Source organism: Eucyclogobius newberryi, unplaced genomic scaffold (assembly GCF_026437365.1).
Source record: "Eucyclogobius newberryi isolate DKJ021-1_F unplaced genomic scaffold, fEucNew1.0.hap1 SCAF_2, whole genome shotgun sequence".
Classification (NCBI taxonomy): Eukaryota; Metazoa; Chordata; class Actinopteri; order Gobiiformes; family Gobiidae; genus Eucyclogobius; species Eucyclogobius newberryi.
This window is the reverse complement of record NW_027315834.1, coordinates 5,091,264-5,114,574: the sequence shown is the minus strand read 5'-3', so window position 1 is coordinate 5,114,574 and position 23,311 is coordinate 5,091,264. Positions and strand designations below refer to the sequence as shown.

Below are 23,311 nucleotides of genomic sequence, written 5' to 3'. Positions count from 1 at the left end.
TAATGGTCGGCCTCCAGGCAAACACATTTTCTGCAGCATTTAGCATGACTCTGTGAATAGTGAGAACTTTGACACTCCCATTTCACACCAGTGTCTATTACCTCACCATAGTATGAGTGTGGCGAGTGAGAGAGTGATTGGTGGCAGTTGGAAAGCTCATCGGCGTAGACTGGCAGCCACATTTTTGTCATTTAGCCCATGGGCAGCTGTGGCTACAGACAGAGCTTACCATTTTGATTTGGTAATATCACAGTGACACGAGGAGGAATAAAATCAATGTTGTTGTTTATTATCTGGTCAATATTAGTGTTTGGCATAATACATTTGAGGTATTTCTGAAAATATATTGCATTACTATACATATTATTTAAGTTTTTTTAGTACACATTCAAGAATTCAAAAAGACACTTCACTTGTCTGATGTTTTGAATGGTCATTACACATTGTGGAAAATGATAAAATACTCTACTCACTGTTTGTATCTCACTGTTTCAGGTCAGAACCAGCTGAAGTTACTGGACTGTTGACCGGACCCGTAAGCTTATAAAAACTCTTGGGCGGAGGCTGCTTGAAAACACAGGAAGACTATGGGCCTTTCCTCTTTGTGGATTCTGGTGCTGCAGCTGATCTCTCTCCATCATCAAAGAGCCACTGCTCAGTCTGAAGGTAAGTCATGTCACCGCTACTATTACTGCTGTAAGCGACTTTTCAGCAGCTTCCGTGTGTGCGCCTGTGTAGTTGTGCATATTGATAAGTCCTTTACATTACTACGACTACTACTACCAATCAATATAATGGAACTATGAAATAAGAATTACACAGCAAAGAAATGCAGAAACGACATCAACTTCTACTGGTTCACTTTGGAGCAAATTGGGACGGTCCGAAAGCGTCTCCGCTGTCTTCAGTGAACTGCAGGCGGTCCGAGGTGGACCCTGAGAGGTCTAGTGTAGCTTCTGAAGTGGTCTGGCTTTCTTTGGCTCCTGGAATGCTGCAGTATAAGAGAGAACACAGACTCACAAGGTGACAGAAAGAGCTGGAACAGAATACAATCATTACTCACCAACCGCTGACTTGATCTTGTGACTAACCTCAGTATTTCCAGTGATGCTAACTTTACTTGTTGAACCGATAGACTTGGCAAAACAAACTGAACTTGACAATAGCAGCATGTTACAATTATACTTTTTGCAACTCAACTGCTTAGATGAGAGCACAAAATAATTAACCAAAGTGCTTTGTAAGATTGCACACAACAAAGCTCCAGGTCAAATGAATTAATTTCAAGCAAACAGTACAATTTCACCCTCTGATCTCCTCATGTGAGTCAAATGCACGAGCCAACACTTTATTTTTTCAGATTTGCAGGCTTGCCATTATTTTACAGGCATAATTAGATTCAAATATGAGCCAACTGTCTGATTGTCAACATTACTCACTCGTCCTTGAATTAATGGGCTTGGATTCGTAGGCCAAAGTGCAAATGTTAGATCGTATAAAAGCGCACACCTGGACTGTCTGGGGAAATGTCTGCTCCAGAAACCTAAACATCTGCATACCTCCTGTGCAGTAAAGCCTAATGGTATTCCCCTTCTGTGAGTGTGTGAAAGTCAAGCATACAAAGGTTACTTGCAGAAACAGTAGGCTAATTTAGGCTTATCAATCATCTCTTTTTTATTCACAACTAATGATTAGATTAGCCTTTATTGTCCCCTGTAGGGAAATTTGTCCTCTGCATTTGACCCATCCTTCAACCAGTGCATCTACAGATCTGGAGCTTGGCTTGGTCACAACCTTCGCTGGAAGATCGTATCTATTGTGCATGGGAGGAACATGCAAACTCCACACCGTGCCACCTCTTGCTCTTGATCTAACTTGATCTATATCTGAACCTTTGTCTTTGCTTTTCATCTTCTATAATGTGAGTTCATGTATACTGAAGTACTGAAGTTTTTATCACTTTGTATTGAACCTGATTATTATTCAAACAAGCCACTGAAATACACAATACACTTCAAAGACCTGTATAAATAGTTCACTGTGAATTGCATAAATCTGCATAGAATGTTGTGATGTAATCTGAAACCCAGCATAAAGTTGAGTTGAGATTGCATGTCAAACAGCGAAAGATTTTGGCAAAATCTAAAATGTTTCTGGCAACAGGTAAGGTAATGTCTTGCCAAAGGACACAATGACAGAACTTGGTCTGAGCGGGAATAGATCAGACCTTTAGTTTGGTGGACCACTGCTCTAACCCCTGAGCCACTGTCACCAAAATTAGGCCAAATCAAACAATTAGCCAAAACAATGTTAAAAAACTTAAATAAAAGCAAATAAATTGCTAGCTCCCTACTGGTCCCTGCCTATATATATATATATATATATATATATATATATATATATATATATATATATATATATATATTATATCACTATATAGTGTCAGAATTCTTGATAAATGAGCCATAGCATCTTAAAATCTCCATTGGTTTACCATTAGACAACCTGAAAAAATCCCAAAGGAAAATACACCAGATCATATATGTATTTTTTTTTAATCAAAATCATTTAACAAAAAAAAGATGCATACAAATTTGTGACGTGAAACCCAGCAATTGCAATGGGGCTTTGGACCACTAGATGGCGCTGAATGCCAACAGGTCATAGATCAACAAACCGCTGAAACAACTAGCTACATGAGAGGTTTGTGATGAATTTGCTAATATTTTAACAATCACAAATGTTGTTTTTTTCTTGGCTTTTGGTTAAACTTGAAAGTAATTCTCATTTAAATGCTAGGTGCGATATTTTAGCATTTTGATTGGCAAAGTTAGTAATATGCTGATTTAGCTAATAGCTGCATGCTAATAGCTTTCAAGTGATTCAGTAGCCCATGGAATAAACATGCTTAGTGAGTTATAATTTGTTTTACGTGATTCTTATCTGACACTGTTTCTCTTTTAGCTTATTGTGGCTTTTATTTATGCTAATTTATGAGTAAAGAATGTCATTTCTCTTCTAAATTGTTGTTTATGGAAGAGAAAGGTCAAAAAGTGAAAAACCTTTCTTGACTTTGTAATGTTGACTCTGTTTATTGAAACACCTCCAAATAAATGTACATGTTGTTTAGTTTGAAATTTGCAATCACATTCAGAAAAGGTTTCCTCTGGCACTCTTGATTTTGTTTAAAATAGTTGCAGCCGTCCATCCTTAATCCTGAAGCTCTTTTCTCTTAAATCACTCTGGATTAGTCCTAACACTTTTATTTCTGTTGCTGCTGTAAATCATCACCTGTTAGCCCAAGATTTTCTATAGTTATACATGGTTACGCACTACTGCACTAATGTGTAAATATATTATGATTAGGCTAGGTAAAATAATATGTATGTTTGCCGTAACACGACCGATCCGCTATGAAACTAGCCGACTGGAAAAAAAATATCAGCATTTTGTTGAAAAAACGTCAAAATCTTTTATTTTTCAATTATTTCGCCGACTCGCACCCCATGTCGAACATTTTTATCACGCTCATAAACGTGTCTTTCATCTCAAAGGACTGAGAACGCACCGCGCAGCACATGTGCGTCTTCATTTTCAGCCCTCCACATGCATCTGTAACGAAATAGAGCGCTCGTAGGAGTCGTCATAGCGCTTTTGACAAGTCGGTTTGCCTCTGTCGGCGCCACTGCCATCTCCATAGGACATGTGTTTCTCTGTCAGGGTGTGAAATTTGACTTACGCAAATGCATTCTGTGATTGAAACACGCCCAGCAGCGTCATCACAACAAACATGGCGGCGCCTGTGTCCCCCGCATGTTCCCCCCGCTCGCCTTCGCTACCAAATTAAAGGATAGCGGCGTACAACAGGTTGATTAAAATATCTTAAAATCGGGAAATTTAGTCTCCCGATCAGGTTGATAAAGATGTTTTCCGTCATTGACTGTTGAAGCCTGACCCCTGGTGGTCACTCCGACTCAAAAAATGGCAAAATTTGTATCTTTTTTTTGCCTTCAAAGTAAAAAAAATAAGAATTTGCCTCTAACGACCGACCCAGATGAAAAATGTTGACTCGGGTTACAGCAAACAGACAATTTATTTGGGGTAGCCTTATATATTTGTTTTTGCAGTATTCTACTAACAATATTCTGTCAATCCAACAGAAACGTGCTTTTAATTATAAGATACATGTAAAATGTCTGTAAAATTAATCATAAAAGTGCAGAAAACAAAACGATATACTTGATATTCAAACTTTACGTAGCTTCAAAATAACATTACATTTCAACATTTTTAACAGATGTAATATACTGGTTTGACTGTTAAATTAAATTGTGGTTTTACAATAACATTCACTAAACAAATGTATATAGTTAAACATTGATCAGTTAGAGCTTGGGATTTTCAGTTAGCCTAAGGTTAAACTAATGTAAACTTTAAGCTTTCTATTCTATTCCATTCTATAGTGTGCTAAATGTGGCTAATGCATCTCTATTTGAAGTTTAGATCCCCAGCTTTATTGTCATATTGTGTTGCTTTTAGAACCGTTTCTCATATTGAATTGTGAGGTTCCCTGTAATTCCCAGCCCTAGTGTCTATAACATGTTCAAATACATCACAATAATCTCGACTAACCGCTCGTATTTCTCTCCTCTTCTTATCGTGTGCGGCGTGTCTCACCTGCCCCGAGCCCAGACAGACTTCAGGACATACTGTGTAGCTCATCTCGCTTCTAATCTCCGCCTGCGTTTGCCTCCAGCGCCAGCTCTGCTCTGTGTTACGTGCTTTCGCTGAAGTTTGTGGACTGGAAAATGTGTCCCAGTAAACATGGGGCCATATGTTTGTGCAGTGTGATGTTTAACTGCATGCGAGCTGCAGCTTAGGAGGTGAAACAATGGCTGTATGGTTTGTTTTGTGGTATTGTTTGAAATTTCCCTCTGAGATTTTTTAGATTTCATTGGCTTCAATAACATTGAAGCCAATGAAATCTAAAAATAGATATATTAATGGATTCAAGAACGCTTCAAATCAGATCTAAATCAAACTAGTATGAAAAAAACTACATACTCATTTAAAGTCGACACTAAAAAAACACTCAAAATCAAATCACCATAATAAAATTTGACAGTTTCTGAAAGAGTTTTATCAGAGCTAGTATAAGACCACAAGGTAATTTAAATGTAACATAAAGAAAGAAGTATTATTTTCTGTTGAAAGGTTATGCATTATGATTGGGATTATGATTGTGGTATCAAAATCAACAGATGTTACAACAGAAAAGTAAAGAAATTGTTCAGATTTTTGGCAGTTGGACTATTCTTCTTCTTTGTGTTTTTGTATCTGCATCTGGCACAATACCTCACATACCTCCTTAATCTATGTTTGCTCTTTGTTGAGCAGTGACAGAGCAGCTCTTCTACATTGAAATGAATGGACTGCTTCTCCCACAGTCGACTGTTAGTGGGCGTTCCCTCGGGCGCCGACTGTATCTATTGCGCTGCCTGGAATGTTCCATGTTTTTAATTGTATCTTTTTCCATGGAGACAGGCCGGTGGCACAGGTGATCAGGCCATGGTACAAGTCAGTTCTATGAAGAGGTGTTCATTGTAAGAATGCATGTTTCTCTAGAACACCTGTAACTGAATCAATGCAAGGATATGTTAGTTTATTGCTTTACTGTGACATTTACTGCGACAAAGTAATAACATCTCCATGGAGACAAGCAGATTCCATCAGAAAAAAAACATAGTGAACTTGTTGTTGATTTACCTTTGGTTAATTCTGTTTTTTGATGGTTGTTGGGAAGTGATGGGGGTAGCAGTTCAGGCTGGTATTCATTTTATTTCATTATATCAAATATCATTTACCAGTGATGGTGACATACTTTGTACTTACAATATTGTTCAGACTGTGTCAGAGTAAAGAGAACATTTCAGTTATAGGCTGCCTTTAGATATCTCGCAAACAAATCAAAATCACTTTGAATAGTCACAGTTATCTTATTCTGTATTAAAACGACTATAAACATGTTCTGAATACATGGTGTTCTTGGATTAGTTTAGCAGTCCATATTTCAGTCTTTTCTCAAATGTTAATGGTCCTGGATGTTTATAATGTGAACTCTGAACAATCCTAATAGGGAAACATAAATCACCATTGTAATTGCAATTCATTACTTTCCAAATTGGTTCAGCCCTAATTTAATTCTAACCATACTAATAATAAGTTTTGCTTATGGACACAACAGTATGCAATATAAACTGACATCATTTGGGCAAACAACTCTGTAGACTTGATTACTTCTTCTAGCTAGAAAGTTATTACATTTGAATGACATTGTATGTGTCCAGAGAAATAGGAGCGTAATGTTGGCCCATTGGCTGTAGACATATGTCAGATTTAGTGGATCTGGGACTGCAGCCAAAGTAGGAATGGTGAGCTAATCGGGGAGGCTTGGTAATGAACGAGGGAAGAGAAAAGCAGCTGAGGTTTCAATGCTGGACAATGATTGGTGCCTGTCTTATTCACACGTCTAATCAATGCTGTTGTCAGTGAGGCCGCTGTTGTTTATCGCACATTTAATGTCAGGATATCGACTTAGAGAAGTGCAGACGCAGCTTGTTTCTGCTCAGGTGAAAGTGAAGATATTTTTCATAGGAGTTTGCAAATAAGATGCTTTCACCATATTGTAGAATTTGATGTAATGATTTTAGATGGAGGACAGGAGCGCCGGGTGCTGTTTTTTAAAGAAATAACGAAAAATGTAATGTTTTGAACCCCACTGCAGTTCTGTAAAGTAAATTTCCTATTCATTTTCTGATAGTTTGTTTTTTAATATAAAATATTAAGACTTTAAACCAGTTACAATATATAAAACTTACAACATAGCAAACCTTTGTCATAACATAATGGTTTATAAAGCTTCAGGAAAAGATTAGCCTACATTTGAAATCATTTTTGGAAAGTTTATGGGAAAAATTCACTTTCGGAACCAAGTCAAGTTTAATGTAAAGTGGCTGAATACATTGTGATTAGCACCAGCAACACCAGGATTCAAAGGCAGAACAGACTGGACTGTTGTTTCCAGTTGGTTTCCCTGCTCACAAGTTTATCTCGTGTCAGCTGTGACGAAACACGGTGTAGAACATTACAACGATGTAGTCCTGGCTAAGACAAGAAAGTACAACACTGAAACCCAAACAGTGTCATGAGCAAACTAGCACATACGCAGTCCCTTGCTTTGAAAATAAAAGCACTGCAAATATAAAAAGAGGATTTTCATCAGTGTTGTACTTGTCTATTGTCCATTAATTCCTGATGGTTTACACTGTCAGACCATGAGATTCCCTGAATGAAAGTACATAGTAAATCAAACCTATTGTTATCATGATTGCCTTGCAGAGTTCCAGTTGCAGTAGATATATTCTATGGGAGTATACAGTATATCTCACTGCACGCCCCAATACACACAAGTGTTGCTTTTAAAAGTGCCCAGAATCTTTTTAAACAAAGCGATTCTCGCGTTAAAAGCATTTGTTGGCTCTGATGAGACGATGTCAGCGACCCTGATTTTTGGGCGTGTTTACCTTATTATTCGAAGCATTCCACGTCGCTGTACTAAAGTTTTATTGCTGGAGTGCTATGAATATTGATAGTCTCTTTGGCTCACTTGTGTCTCATTAAACATTCATGGGGTTTTGTGCTGGTGCTGGCTGCCTGACAGAGTGAGCTGGAACTCTCCAAAAATGTGTGACAAGACTGCCATCTGGTGGACCGAGGTGGAATTAGGCATTATATCTGAAAGTGCCGGACAATGTGCAGGTTAGGGGAGTTTTTTCTTGAATTCATATTTTAGTGAAAGTCCAAACACTAGATGGAGATTATAAACTACTGGTATCACACTAATCAATTATTGGGCTCATTGTTTGCATGAGCTCAGATTTATTTGTTATCTGTTATTTCATTCATCTACATACATTTGGCTCATCTTATATCGGATCTACATGTTTTCATTCATTTGTGTTGTTTTGTACTTAACATTTTGGATACTATTTACTTTCCATCCTGCACATGTGAAGAAGCTGAACAAAGACACAGCTGTAGGCTACACTGTCCTGTCGTGTTGGTTTATTTTAGCTGGTAAGACTGCAGAAAACACATCGTATCAAGATCACTGCTGTAACCCGCAGCCTCAAGAGCCTGGTGAGATCAAGATGTCAAGGTTACAATAAAACAGAGCGTGGTTAAGCAAACTAACATGTTAGATTAGTTCAGATTTGAGGGAAATGAGTCATCTGCGCCCGGACCCATCTCCAGATCTTGGGCAGGACTACCATTACTTCTGGAGACTCCAAGTGTGTTATAATTTCATGTCTTTTTAATCATTCACTTCACACAGTATTCATGGGTTTCAGGCTAATTATTACTTCCTGATTTGAAGTATTCGTGAGGACCTTTCCCCATTCAAAAGATGTAATATATTGATTTGGATTGGGTGTGCTATTTAAAAAGAATTACTGCCATTATTATGATTATGATTGTTTTGTGGTCAGTCTGCAGGACGGCGGTGCGGGCGGACATCGTTTTTCTGGTGGATGAGTCGTGGAGCGTCGGTCAGAGCAGCTTCTCCAGAGTGAAAGACTTCATTTCGTCTGTGGTCTTGTACTTTCCTGATAATGTGGTCGGGTCTGAGGGAGTTCGCTTTGGAGTCACTGTGTTTGGAGATCTACCCAGGTAAAAACATTCAACCGTAATAAAGGACATGAGGTAAATTGTATTATTGGCTGCGCATTGTTTTAGGCAGATATGATTTCAGATGAATATTTGGCAGGAACAGCTAATTTCCCAAACTTTTACCAGGGCTTTTTATTTTTGAACTGTGTTTTATCAACATATTACAATAAAGTAATCTACTGAACCAATCCTGAGAAGGTCTTGAAAGTAGAAAAGTAAAAAGTGTACTTTGTCATACATTGGTGAAATTGAGTTAATTTGTGTTTATTTATCATGTAATTTGAATTTGTAAACCCAATCTTAATTCACATTTTAAGCCAATGAGTTATAAGAACAAAGTAAACTAATGTAATTGTCGAAATACATGCAAAAGGTGCAATGCAAATATAAGAAAATAGTCTTCATTGAAATGTGATGCAGATCCAGCACTGTCCACGTGCTTTACCTAAAGATGTGTCACTTTTGGGGAGTTGTAAATACGTGATTACTGGGTGTATTTTGAAAAAACATGGAGCTGGTCATCTCATCTATCGCAGTCTATAGATGCCCAGTTCTCAAATAAATAGGTTTGGGTGAAACACAAAGCTTTTGATTAAGTGTTCTATATTTAGAACAGGCCCACACCCCACGGGCGCCTGACAGAGGCTCAAAGGGCGCCCGAGGGCACGCGGGCACCAGGTTGATGACCCCTGCTATAGATTCTATGTTTGGAAGAATATATTGCCTCTCTTTGAGGTAATTTTATTTGTTATAATTATAGAAGATATACTCGATATTCACATATTTTCAAATCTCCAAAAGAACAAGAGAAATTCACAAATGGTCAGAATTGGACATATTTGGGACACGTACATCTGAAAAATGAAAAGAAGTAGGTTTGACCTGTCACAAAAACATAGTTAACATAAATAATTATAATTCAGTTTTTTTTGTTTTTTCTCAAAGTTACTTCACAAACTGTCACTTGACTGATGTAAAACTAAATATCTACCACATGTACTATTCCACCAATCCTAATATGAACATAATAACCCACCATGTTATGTCATGTATATTTGTTATATTTGCATCTTTTTCAGTCAAATGAATCAAATGAACATGTGCTTGTGGTTCCAGGATGGAGATAGCTTTGACAGACTACAGCACACAAGAGCAGACCCTCAAAGCTGTCAGAGACCTCACGTATGAAGGAGGCACCAGGAAGATGGGCGTGGCTTTGAGATACCTGTTGGAGAATGTGTTCAGTGCAGCCATCAGTCGAGACCACGCCCCCAAGGTAATGTTCAGAGAAGTATTCGTGCTGAGTGGATATGTCTGCCGCTGAGTTTGATTCTGGCTCCTGCAATTTGATGAATGTCCTTCGCTCTTTCCTCCCTACTTCATGCCACAGTGATCTGGTATAGAGGTGTAGAGCTTGGGAAAGAACGCCAAAATTGAACTCGTCCCTAGAGATACATAAAAGAGCTATGGAGCGACCCGATAAACTGCTGGGTCACTACTGCTATACTATAAAATATACACTGCTTGTCCAAAACGAGCCTCCTACTGGATAATTGTTGCATGGGTGATGATCTTTCAGCTGCAACGCAGAATTTAAACTGGTGCAGTGAGTGGCTTCTCATTTCTGATACAACCATGTGGTAAGACAAATCCTGTTGTCATGGAAAAGATGTCAGTGTGTTTGAGAAGGGTCAAATCATTGGCATCGAGCAGAGAAAACATCTAAGGAGAAGCAGAATCTAATCATCCACAGATCTGAACCCCAGTGAGAGTGTTTGGGACGAGCTGGAGAAGGATTTGTGCAGTGGTCACTCTCTCCATCATCAAGACAAGATCGACTGGTGAAAAATAATGACTGGATGGAAATTCATCTTTTAATATTGCAGAAGCTTAATGATGAAACTACCACAGTGAATATGTGCTGTAATCAAAGCTAAAGGCGATGTACCTTTATACTGTAGTGTCAGACTGTAGTATTTAGCATCTGAAAATCTCTAATAGATTTAATAAAGATTTTCAGATGCTGAATACTAAAATTACTGTTTATTAAAACATATTCTGACACTAAAGTGTAATAGTGGTGACCCAGCAGTTTATTGGATTTTTCCATTGATCTTTTCCACATATTGCTCTGATGTCACCAGTGGAAACCTCCTAAGATTCAAACTGGATCAATTCATCAAAAAAGAACCGCTGTGAAGTACAGTTTAGGAAGTGCACCTTTCCCCAGAACGGGCTCTCTGTGAAGGGCTGCACACGCTGGAACACTCAGGGATAGCACCACCTTTATTTCATTTAAGAAACAGCCTAAGGCTTATCAATTCTCAAAGATGGTCAAAGATGGTCAATTCTCTCTAATGGTCAGACCTTGAGAGAGAGAGAGAGAGAGAGAGAGAGAGAGATATTTTCATTTTATATCTGCTGTATCTGTTTTACTATGTTGTCATGTCTTATTCTGTGTGTGCTTTATACTGTTTACACTGTTGTACCTGCTTTTAAATCCGGTGTATTTACAGCTTATCTTAGCTTTAATAATGTTAAAAAAGCCACAATACTTTCTCCCAAAGGAATATGTTTTTAAGTTTCACCGACCCTCCTTTCTTTTCCAGATCGCTGTATTGATCACAAATGGGCGTTCGGATGACCAGGTCGAGTTGGCGGCCCGGGAAGTTGCTGACGGTGGCATTTCTCTGTTTGCCGTCGGTGAGTGTAAAACATTGTGAATTCTGCAGAAGTCCCTCTGCAGCTCTGTCTGATTTCATCCCGCTCTTACGCCTTATCGCCAATGTTTGCAGTTTAAATTCACATCCTGTACATTTAAATTAATAGGATTCACTGTGGGGATTTATACAGGAGTGTCTTGTTTGCAGATTGAACATGTGAGGGCTTTGTAGCTGTAAAAAAAAATCATGAATACGTATGAAATGTACATTTTGTGATTTTTATTAAACATGTCAATAGAATTTTGATGTGTTTTAATATGTACAGATACTGAGTGTGTCTCATGCACTGTAAAGGTTTAAAACAGAGGTAGGAGAAGGTACTATAGCTAAAACTTATAGTCAAGACTTTCAGTCTTGTTTTCACAGTACGATCTAAAAGCGTTTGTAAAATGTACTGTGCTGAGCCGATGTCTGAAGCAGCCCTTGTGAGGCAATAGTACTACTACTACTACCTCCCATAATGGTCGTGATCCGGATTTGCTTTCACTAAGAAGGACCTACACACAAGAGGATTGAATAAGAAAAAAAGCAGGTTCAGGCAAGAACAAGACAACAAAGCTATAAACAGAAACCTCTGACTTGATCTTGTAATAAACCGGTGTATTTCCAGTGATGGCAAGTCTCATGCTTATTAAAACAAAGCTATTGCACATTTACCATCAACTTTCTCCTGTTTATTCACGGCACTTGCATCAAGAGCAACAGAATATTATATATTCTATATAATATTATATTATCCAGTGCATCTAACATCAGACAAATCATTCATCAGACAATGCATTACACAAAGAGAGTGCAGAGAAGTGTAAATACATGCAGAAAAAGGAAGTACTTTCCTGTTTACTCTTGCTTTAACCACGTCTCACAGTGACAAAATTGGAATTACTAAACATCATTTTGTGAAATCCTGAGATTGGCATTATGGCTAAAAGGTATAATTTAGGTATGATTCAGATTTCATTTATCATGTGTTATGTTTGAGGCTATGTTTGACGTCAGCTGCTCACGTGGAAGACCTTTGCCTCTGGAGCCAGAGCCAGTCCCTGAACACAGAGACACACGTTATAAATAACTGTTCCGAGAGCTCCAAGGTGAACTGGTCTGGGGCAACAAAGGGAATGTGCCAATTTAATACCTACAAAGCTGTTCTGTTGTTGGTTAAGGGATAAATCATTTATTATAATAATTTTCGGTAACTAAAAAGGCTGAATGGATCAACCCTAGCAGAAAGTGTAGCCTATTTAATCATTTTTGATCATCCTCTATCAAATATACAATAGCTTGTTAAAGATTAAAATCAATTTTTGGCTTGTCACGCAACCAATCATTCCGTGGACACCACAAGTGGTGTGTTCTAAAGAGAGTATCCATGCCTGCAGGCCGTGGGGTCAGGTCCACATACACATGGAATATATTGGGTGGAGAAAGAAAACTGATTATTCTTGGTCATTTAGTTTGTGTGACAGGAATAAAACAACTCTTGGAAGTACAAATATTCAAAAGTAACTGAAACTGTGTCTGATCAAAAGGCTCCTCTGCTAAACCATTTTGGTGCGTACGCTTGAGTCGGCCAGTCTCACCTTCACACACAAACAAACATTAGCTACTCTCAGTCGGGAGCGTAGCGGTAATAACCGCTCATAATGAGCGGTAATTACCGCTCATTAGCCGACAGTGCGTTAATCAAAGCCATTTTTCATGGGCCTATTCTGTGTCCCCCGTCTGTACCTCTGACCCTGCCTACACATTCCTCACTGCAGAGGGAGGCTGAGCTCCTCTAACATAGACCTATTCATCTTTGCTAGTTTGTCCCCTCTTTATTATTGTACTTCCTGGTTGGATATGGGCAGCAGATGTGCTATATGAGGTAATTGCATAACTGTTACCTTGCAACCATTTGGTAAACAAGGGCAAAAACTGTCCTAATTTAGTTATTATGTGACAAATAAAAATGGAATCCGTCTGCCTCTGTCATATGTCTAGTGCTGCTTTTCTTCACAAACTGCAACTTGACTGGTGGGGATTGAGATTTATATGTGTATTATAATCCTGTGATTAACCATCATATATCTTCCCCAAGTGGTTGTTGTGAATTTCTCTTCATTTTGTATCGTTTTATTTGACATTTACTTATCCAGGTTGGTCGACCTGGTCAAGAGGCAGCAGCATAAAAAAAACCAGAACGCTGCGCACAATATACTATACATTTAGGCTACTTGAAACATAAACTCTAAATCAGGCATGAATCCAGGCCTAAACTATAGCCAAATGCAGCCTTCTTAAGACATTTTCTCTTTCGCTTTCCTGTTTCTCAGGTGTGAGAGGAGCTCAAGAATCCGAGCTGAGGCGTGTTGTGTCCGAGCCTCTGGAGGAGCACTTGTTTTCTGGGGCCGATTTCTCACTTCTTGAAATGGTCCTCCCCAGACTGTCCCGAAGAGTTTGCATCACAGCATCTGAGCCACCGCGGCCTGTGAAAGCCGCTCCGCCCGGTACAGCAGGACTACCAGTCACAGTAGAGCTCTGAAGTAATGGTGTTGGTGTTTGAGCACTTTGCAGGGAACAGTTTTATGATTTATTTCAAATATAAGAGGAGAGTGTGCCTGTTGAAAAAGAGCTGACTATAATACAAAAAAAAAGATGGTCTGATTGTACAATGACAAAAAGAAAACTTGAACATGGCTACTGAAGGAATCTCCAAAGAGAACCTGACTCATAGCATTGTTTTTGTCATGATTTAATTTGAATTATGAGTTTTCTGAAACAGCTAAATATTATTTTGGAATATAATAGCTTGTTTCTAAGGTTATTAAAATTATTAATTCTATTTGACTTTGGACAACTAGTTCACTCAATGATATTTTGGAGATTTAACATTTAGTATTAGAATTATTACCCAAAACAAAAGTAAAAATGATCTGTGGGACAACTCTGAGTCCCTATACATTTATCACATTCTAATGTCAGAATACTTTTGAATGACCTCTATATTTAGTTAATTTATCATCTTAAACTCTCTTAACAGTAGTGTAATTGCATGTGACACAATCCCGAGCTCTACTGTTTAACATATTGACATTGAGGATCTAGAACGTGGTTATAAAAGTACTAAACTGCATTGTGACTGTATGTTTCAGTGGAGCAGCCAGTGGTGGGTCCGAGGGATTTGTACCTCAGGGATGTGAACCATAACTCCTTCAGACTGAGTTGGACCCCTGCCACGGGGGACGTGACGGGCTACAGGCTCCTGGTCACTGCGCTCAGCTCCAGGGGACAGGCCCTTCACTCACAGCAGAGACAGGTGAGGACAGTATGAGGCTGTTTCAGGATTGTCAAGATTATTCGGTTAAGGGATAATCGTGATTATTAAGGTCACAATATAACCCTAAGAACTCAAAACTAAATAATCGTGACTATTTTTAGAGTCTATTCTCTAAAAAAAAGTACACTGAAATGCATAGTGCGTTTGATGTACCTGTTTATATTATAATAACTTTACTTTTGCATTCAGAAAGTTTGATTTCATAAGATGGTCAAACACTATTGGAACACAAATGTGTTAGAATGAAAGAAAATGAAGGATTTCACATTTGGTTTGTTCTGTGACAGTAATCATGAATAATATTTATATTTTGATGTTTCTTCTCACAATAATCGTCACACTAAAATTCAATATGGTGGCCTCCCTAGTCTGTCTTTGCATGTTCGCCTCTCCACAGATCTTACCTGTAACTTGCTTGTCCATGGAGATAAGTTTAGTGGTATACAAAGAAACAGCATCTCCACGGAGACAAACTGGTGGTGGACCTGCCACCACAAAAGTTATATATGACCTTTTGATTTAATAATTCATTCAATTCATAAATGTAAAATAAAGTAATTTTACATAAATGTGGCGAGTCAAAGGGAGCGTTCACACAGTCACATTTACCACAGCAAAACTGGGACTAAACCAAAACTAAACCTGGACTAAACTAAATCTCTAACATCACCAAACCAGGTCTACATCAGGACTAAAATGGGATACCTTCCGGAAGATTTGAATGGAATTATCTTAAGCTCACATGTAGTTCACACAGACAGCTGAAAAGAAGATTCAACTCCGAAACATCCTAAACATTAATACTCTAAAATGTTCATGTTTTGCTGCTTAAATTTGTGGGGATCTTGGACATTTTTGGTGTCTCAAACAGAAACGTTTGGTCCTTCCCGATATACTTATATGTAAAGTAAATGTTTGTTTTGTTATTTATTTGTTTGAATAAGTACAGTGCATAATAGTCAATGTGTCAGCAGCAGCTTCAACATAAATATGTCAGCACAATAGCTACATTTCATTTGTTGTCCTAAGGCAGGTAACAGACACATAACATTACAAAACATTCAACAGTAAAACTAATAGACAACATGTACATATGAGAACACATCTGAGACTTTACAAACAACAGAGTTTACAACAATAAACCTAATAAACAACATGCACATATGAGAACACATCTGAGACATTACAAACAACAGAGTTTACAACAATAAACCTGATAAACAACATGTACATATGAGAACACATCTGAGACATTACAGACAACAGAGTTTACAACAATAAACCTAATAAACAACATGTACATATGAGAACACATCTGAGACTTTACAAACAACCGAGATTACAACAATAAACCTAATAAACAACATGTACATATGAGAACACATCTGAGACTTTACAAACAACAGAGTTTACAACAATAAACCTAATAAACAACATGCACATATGAGAACACATCTGAGACATTACAAACAACAGAGTTTACAACAATAAACCTAATAAACAACATGTACATATGAGAACACATCTGAGACATTACAAACAACAGAGTTTACAACAATAAACCTAATAAACAACATGTACATATGAGAACACATCTGAGACTTTACAAACAACAGAGTTTACAACAATAAACCTAATAAACAACATGCACATATGAGAACACATCTGAGACATTACAAACAACAGAGTTTACAACAATAAACCTAATAAACAACATGTACATATGAGAACACATCTGAGACATTACAAACAACCGAGATTACAACAATAAACCTAATAAACAACATGCACATATGAGAACACATCTGAGACATTACAAACAACAGAGTTTACAACAATAAACCTGATAAACAACATGTACATATGAGAACACATCTGAGACATTACAGACAACAGAGTTTACAACAATAAACCTAATAAACAACATGTACATATGAGAACACATCTGAGACTTTACAAACAACCGAGATTACAACAATAAACCTAATAAACAACATGTACATATGAGAACACATCTGAGACTTTACAGACAACAGAGTTTACAACAATAAACCTAATAAACAACATGTACATATGAGAACACATCTGAGACTTTACAAACAACCGAGATTACAACAATAAACCTAATAAACAACATGTACATATGAGAACACATCTGAGACATTACAAACAACAGAGATTACAATGGTACAATTCAATTCTCCTGTTAAGGTTAATATACTGTGCACTGTCCCTGTCTCAATAAACAAATAAACTAAACTTAACTAAATCTGTTTAATCCCTCATTTGTGCAGGAGGGAGTCATCTGGACTCTGTTTTAGAAAGACAAGACCTTTCGTCTCTTATCCTTGAGTAACTATTAATTTGCAGATCTAGTCTTAGAACCCTGTCCTTTTTTGTTTTTGTTTACACTGTGAGTTTCACAAGAAACCAATATTTGTTGTTTATCCTAATAGCCCTGTCATGGGCCAGAGAAATCCTATTTTCAGCTGGTTGCAACTCCCTCATCACCAATGAGTACCTGATTAGCATCAGAATAGCAAGGTTTATGTTGCCCCATGGTTTTCTGTTGTACTGTATATTACGTGTAAGTTGAACCTTAAGCCTTCCTGTTTAAAGAGGGATGCTCTCGCTCTCTCTTGTTTTTTTGTTTTTTTTACAAAAATGGCCTCCGTAACTCAGCTTACTCAAAGTAGGATAATTACCCGAGTTCTCAGGCTATATCTGCAGATTAAGAAAGACTCTTGGATGAGAGATGAAACATCTTGTTCTTCTTAGGCAGTGACCACAACTGAAGCTTGTTCTACAGTAAACTACACTAAAACACCTGTCAGAAGTTTGACTTTGGACCAAATTCAGATAAAACTAGAACGGGAGGGACGCGCACGTCATCTGTAAACACTGTGCCTTCCACTTTTTAGAAATGATTATAAATCATGATCAACTTATGGTAACATATGTATTCTTAAGTATCAGACAAACAGCATTTTATAATATATTACCCACTGTGCGACTTGAACACAAATCCCTGCTGGAACACATACTTTACTTATACATGAATGTCGGTAGTTTATGTGAGCGCAGCGGAGCTAACACATATTTATGGACGTATGTCGGTGTAATCCCTCATTCGTCCAGGCGTGTTCCATAGTAGAAAAAGCTTCAGTTGTAGTCATCTGGACTCAGTTTGAAAAAATAGACGTTTCGACTCTCATCAATCTCTCTCTCAACTCTTGTCAATAAAAGAATTTAGATCGAGAACTCCGATATTAATACTGTTCTGTGGTAAGACCCGCCCATTGGGAGGAGCCTTCCTGAAGTAGAAAGAGTTGTTTGTTTCAACAGAAACTCCCCCCTTGTATCTACCGAGCTAGCCTATTCAGAATCTTAATGGGCTATTAGAATCCTCTTTGTCTTTGTGAGACCCTGGCTCAACCACCCTGAGTACCTGATTAGCATCTAAATGTCCTGGTCCTGGTCCTCTACCTTTCCAGGGGTTCAGTATTCCATTATAGATGCCAGGAAGATTGAATCTGAGCCCTCCATTTCTGTTTAAAGAAGGTCTTTCTTTTTTAACAAAAATAGCTTCCTTGACTCCTCTTTCTATTCTATATGCTATTTTTGTTAAAAAAGAAAGACCTTCTTTAAACAGAAATGGAGGGCTCAGATTCAATCTTCCTGGCATCTATAATGGAATACTGAACCCCTGGAAAGGTAGAGGACCAGGACCAGGACATTTAGATGCTAATCAGGTACTCAGGGTGGTTGAGCCAGGGTCTCACAAAGACAAAGAGGATTCTAATAGCCCATTAAAATTCTGAATAGGCTAGCTCGGTAGATACAAGGGGGGAGTTTCTGTTGAAACAAACAACTCTTTCTACTTCAGGAAGGCTCCTCCCAATGGGCGGGTCTTACCACAGAACAGTATTAATATCGGAGTTCTCGATCTAAATTCTTTTATTGACAATGACTCTTGGATGAGAGTCGAAACGTCTATTTTTTCAAACTGAGTCCAGATGACTACAACTGAAGCTTTTTCTACCATATTTATGGACCCATATTTCTCCTCAGCCTCATGTATCATTAGTATTTGTTCACTCTGCAGTTGTCTCTGGATGACATATTATTTTGTATTGTTTTTTCCTGTTGGTCAGATTGATTTAAAGGCAGACGTGAGCACAGTTTTGGTGGCGGAGCTGACTCCTAAGACAGACTACTCCCTCACTCTTTATGCCATCTACCCCAGCCTCATCGGAGACGCAGTGACCATTCCAGTTCAGACAAGTACAACATATTTCACTTTAGTCCACACCTTATTAAATATTGCCTTTCTGATGATTCTTTTTGTTTGTTTTTCAGCCTCGTTACCTCAAGTGTCAAACTTCCGTGTGATTGAAGAGGGGTTGTTCTCTCTGCGTCTGGGTTGGTCACTGCCTCGAGCAAAAATAGATGGATTCAAGCTTTTCATCCCAAGAAGTAAACCCAACATTCACACTTATGTTAAAAAACACATCAAAAGAACTGTGTCATCAACCATACCATACTTTGGTTATCATATTTGTCTAATCCCTCAGTTTTCTAGGTAGACTCTATAGCAAGAGAAATTTGAGAATTTCAGATAGACCGATGACTAGTTCTCTGTCAGAGGAACTAAAGAAGCTACTTGGATGAGTGGCAAAAAGTCTTCACTCCTAAAACGTTTGTCGTTTTGACAGAATTAAAATTTCTTTTGCTATCCTTACGTGACGTTTTCTGGTGGCACACAGAACAGTTAACCTGGGTGAGGCCGTATGCACAGTTAAAACCTAGTTTAATATGATTTGGGCACCAGGAGTGTCCAAAAATGTTTCACAGAGAGGCGCGTATTGAAACGAAGCACAGGCTAGTGACATTCTGGACAATAAAGACAATAAAACATTTTTAAAAAGCATTTGATATAGATTTGACTGAGCCACCACACATTTACTGAGACAAAATTGTAGTTATTTATGTTATACTAACAGAAGTAAAATGTTGTTGAGGATGACCTTAGGGCTGCCAGGTTATTCTTTTCCAAAACATTTATTAAACTTCCTAATAAGTGGGACACATTTTGAAAGAACAGAATGATAAACATGTATCATAAAAATGCTTTTCAGCCAATCGACCAGGCTTCAGCTTCGAGCAGCTTCTTCCTGGGGAGACCACCTCTCACGTGGTCGACAGTTTGGAGGAGGACAAAAAGTACATCGTCAGTATTTATGCTGTGTTTCCTGAGGGGCCCAGTGAACCGGTGTCTGTGGTGGGCAAGACATGTGAGTTTGTTTAGTATATTTTACCTACACACAAATATTGTATAGATGGAGAAGCATTTTTCTTAGCTCGACAGAGAACAACCTGCCTGCATCTAACTCTGTCTCTCTCATCTTCTCTTACCATCTGACTTCATGTCCTCTTTAAGTACATCCATAAATCTCCTCTTTGGCCCTCTTTTAGGCCTGTTGTTTCCTTGCAGCTCCAATCTCAGCATCTTTTAACTCATTTACATTCCCCATTGCAATACTTCTATACAGCCACAAGATGGGAGTGTTGTCTCATGTTCATAATGGCCCTGTGTTGGTGTTATTATTATATAAACGTGTTATAATGTTATGTTCAATGTGGAGGATCTAAAAATGGTAAACCAGATTAACCTTTTTTCCCCCAGATTGTATTTGTTTATTAATTTAATTTTTATGGTTTTGATTTTTGTAATAATTTACTTTGGTAAGTTTGATAAATGGCTCTTTAAATAAACATTAATTGGTTCAACTGTGATTTCCCTGTTTTGTTGATAGTAAAGTTGGTGCGAGTTCAGCAGTTTTTGGTCCAAAATGCCACCACAGACACGCTCCAGGCCAAATGGACATCGGTCAGAGGAGCGAGTGGATACCGCCTCACGTGGGAAGCTCCAGGTAACGACAGGAAATACTTTTAAGGGCGCTAAAGCTCCTCTGAAAATGAACAACATGAACAATGTACTGTTTTTTGTTTTGTTTTTAACCATGTCATCTTCAATAGTTCAAAAAGTCCTGCACCCTGACCAGATTTATCAAATTAATGTGTTTAGTTTAGTTTATATAGTATTTATTACTTATATTTAATAATAATAATAATACCTTTTATTTATATAGCGCTGTTCAATGACCCAAAGACGCTTTGACATTATACAAAAAAGGGGGGGTATTTACAGACAGGGGGACAGCACGTACAATACACATTAATAAACACAGTCCGATAAAAGAACAGATAAAATACACAAGACAGAAGAAGTAGAAAGAAAATGATGGGGATGTAACGGGGGTAGAAGTGTAGACAGTGGGGTAGAGGAGGCTCGGGGTAGGGGAGGTCATAGGCTTGGGTGAAGAGGTATGTTTTCAGGCCGGATTTAAATGTTGTGAGTGGGGGAGAGTGACGGGCAGGTCGGGGGAGGGAGTTCCAGAGAATACAGCGGGGTTCAAAAAGATGATGAGGGAGTTCGAGGTCCGACCCCTCGTGCACACAGTCACCTGTTCTGTGCTTAACATACAATAAACATGTTCGTTTATGGTCATTCAGAATGAAAGTAGTTTTAGGTTGCAGAGTGATGAGGAATTAGCACTCTTGCCATTGTAATTGACAATTTCAAACAAAATGCTCTATCTTTGGAAAGTCTTCAAAATGGCAAACGATTCCACTTTAGTGCCAGCCGCTGTAGCACTCTGCTCGTGTTATACGTTTCATAATAGAGAGGATTTCACTTCTTTATTTGACGTGCATTACCAAAGCTGGGTGTTCTTGGCTTCATAGTAATTCAAATGTTGTTTTTCAGATGGCCACATTGAGAACGTAAATCTTGGGGACAACTTTAACTTCTACATGATCCAGGGCTTACGTCCCGGGGGCGAGTACACCATCACCATCAACCCCATCTTTGGAGACATCGAGGGCCCCGTCACAACCAGCAAAGCCAAAACATGTGAGTCACTTTATTTTCACACAGACAAATAAATAAATAAATACAGATGTTGTAGATGTACAGTAAACTAGTGGTATAAATATGATTGATTATGATTGATCGAAAACCACTACATTTTCCTTTTTTTTTTGAATGTTCAGTCTTTCTGGATATTTACAAAAAAAGATGTGGTACGGTACTATCTCTACTCATAATGATATTGTTTATGTTAAAGGTGCACTGTGTAATTCTCTAGAGGAGGGTCTGCCGGCTTGTCTCCACATTGTTGCTTTGACTGGAACATTAAATGAGCTTTACCCACTTTTTAATTGATCTAATTGCATCTAATTATAGTGTTATAGAGTGTTTTATTCTTCTCAAAGCAGGAAGTGCGCTGTGGCCATGCTTTACCACGATGACAAAACTCTGCTCTGGTCTCTGAAAGTTGTGAAAAGCGCTTATAAACTTATCGCAGTGAATAATAAGGATACATGTGGACTGCTGCAATAAGTTTAAAATGAACTTGTTCTGTTTTTCACGTTTTTAAGACTGTAAAAATCTAAGATAAGATAAGATATTCCTTTATTGTCCCACATGGGGAAATTTCATTGGTGCAACGCAGGTAGATACAGAGGTAGATACAGAAGAACAGATCACTTATAGGAAGTCTGAAAAACACTTTCAGTAGAAGATCTCCTATAAATAAATAAAAACTCCCATAGACAAATAAATAAATACCATTGCATGTGATCCCGACAGTAATTGCACATGAATATGTGTCACGACAGCACATAGATTGCACATGAATTTCACAGTAATTGCACATGAATTCCAACAGCAATTGCACATATGACAGAATTGCACATCAATATTAGGTTAGGTCAGTATTGCGAGTGTTCAGTACTAACAGTTTTTGTTATAAAGTCTGACAGCAGCAGGAAGGAAAGACCTACGGAACCTTTCCTTCACACAGCGAGGGTGGATCAGTCAAGTCTAGTATAGCACCTTTAAAATGATGCACTTATTTACGGGTGTTTTTATTGCTAAAAAATCTGTTGAAATACATCGAGTCACCCGCTCGCCGTTATGGAAATAGACATGTTTAACACCACACTGTGGAACATTCCAATAACAACTTTATGGAGAGAAGCAGGCGGAGCACCCTCCACTAGAAATGTTACACAGTGCACCTTTAATTATTCCGTCGCTTTTACTGCAGTTTGTTTGAGAGTTCCATGTAACTTCTGATGTGTGGTGTGTCAGTGGAGAGCAGTGCGGTGCAGATCCTCAAAGTGTCCGCCGTCACCACCAGTTCAGCTGTGGTCTCCTGGAACAGTGTCCCGGGGGCCACTGGGTACAGACTGGCCTGGGGACCCACACCAGGTAAAAAGACATCCTTAAAAAGTACTTGGTGTTAAAGTAACAACAGTCCCTACGTTTACCTGCACTCCAGAAAAAAAAAGCTAAATAAGTTGTCTGTTGTGAGTTTAACTAAATTTGCAAAATACCAGTAAATGCAGAAACTATGATTGGGGGTTTGTGATTCCAATTTCACAAAGCGCAACAGGGAAGACAAATGGCTCT

At 38.3% G+C, this 23,311-nt stretch overlaps 1 protein-coding gene across 1 annotated transcript in view; it reads left to right on the top strand.

The window, feature by feature from the left end:
* The first annotated feature begins 562 nt into the window (after positions 1 to 562).
* The window catches only part of col7a1l (collagen type VII alpha 1-like), a 61,808-nt gene continuing 39,059 nt past the window's right edge, over positions 563 to 23,311 (top strand). Inside the window, exons 1-12 of the mRNA XM_072453626.1 lie at positions 563 to 666; positions 8,550 to 8,730; positions 9,847 to 10,006; positions 11,340 to 11,433; positions 13,769 to 13,942; positions 14,588 to 14,751; positions 18,927 to 19,056; positions 19,132 to 19,248; positions 19,911 to 20,066; positions 20,589 to 20,705; positions 21,602 to 21,748; positions 22,991 to 23,110. Coding sequence (XP_072309727.1) covers positions 588 to 666; positions 8,550 to 8,730; positions 9,847 to 10,006; positions 11,340 to 11,433; positions 13,769 to 13,942; positions 14,588 to 14,751; positions 18,927 to 19,056; positions 19,132 to 19,248; positions 19,911 to 20,066; positions 20,589 to 20,705; positions 21,602 to 21,748; positions 22,991 to 23,110 — 1,639 coding nt within the window. The 5' untranslated portion in view covers positions 563 to 587. The remainder of the gene's footprint in view (positions 667 to 8,549; positions 8,731 to 9,846; positions 10,007 to 11,339; positions 11,434 to 13,768; positions 13,943 to 14,587; positions 14,752 to 18,926; positions 19,057 to 19,131; positions 19,249 to 19,910; positions 20,067 to 20,588; positions 20,706 to 21,601; positions 21,749 to 22,990; positions 23,111 to 23,311) is intronic.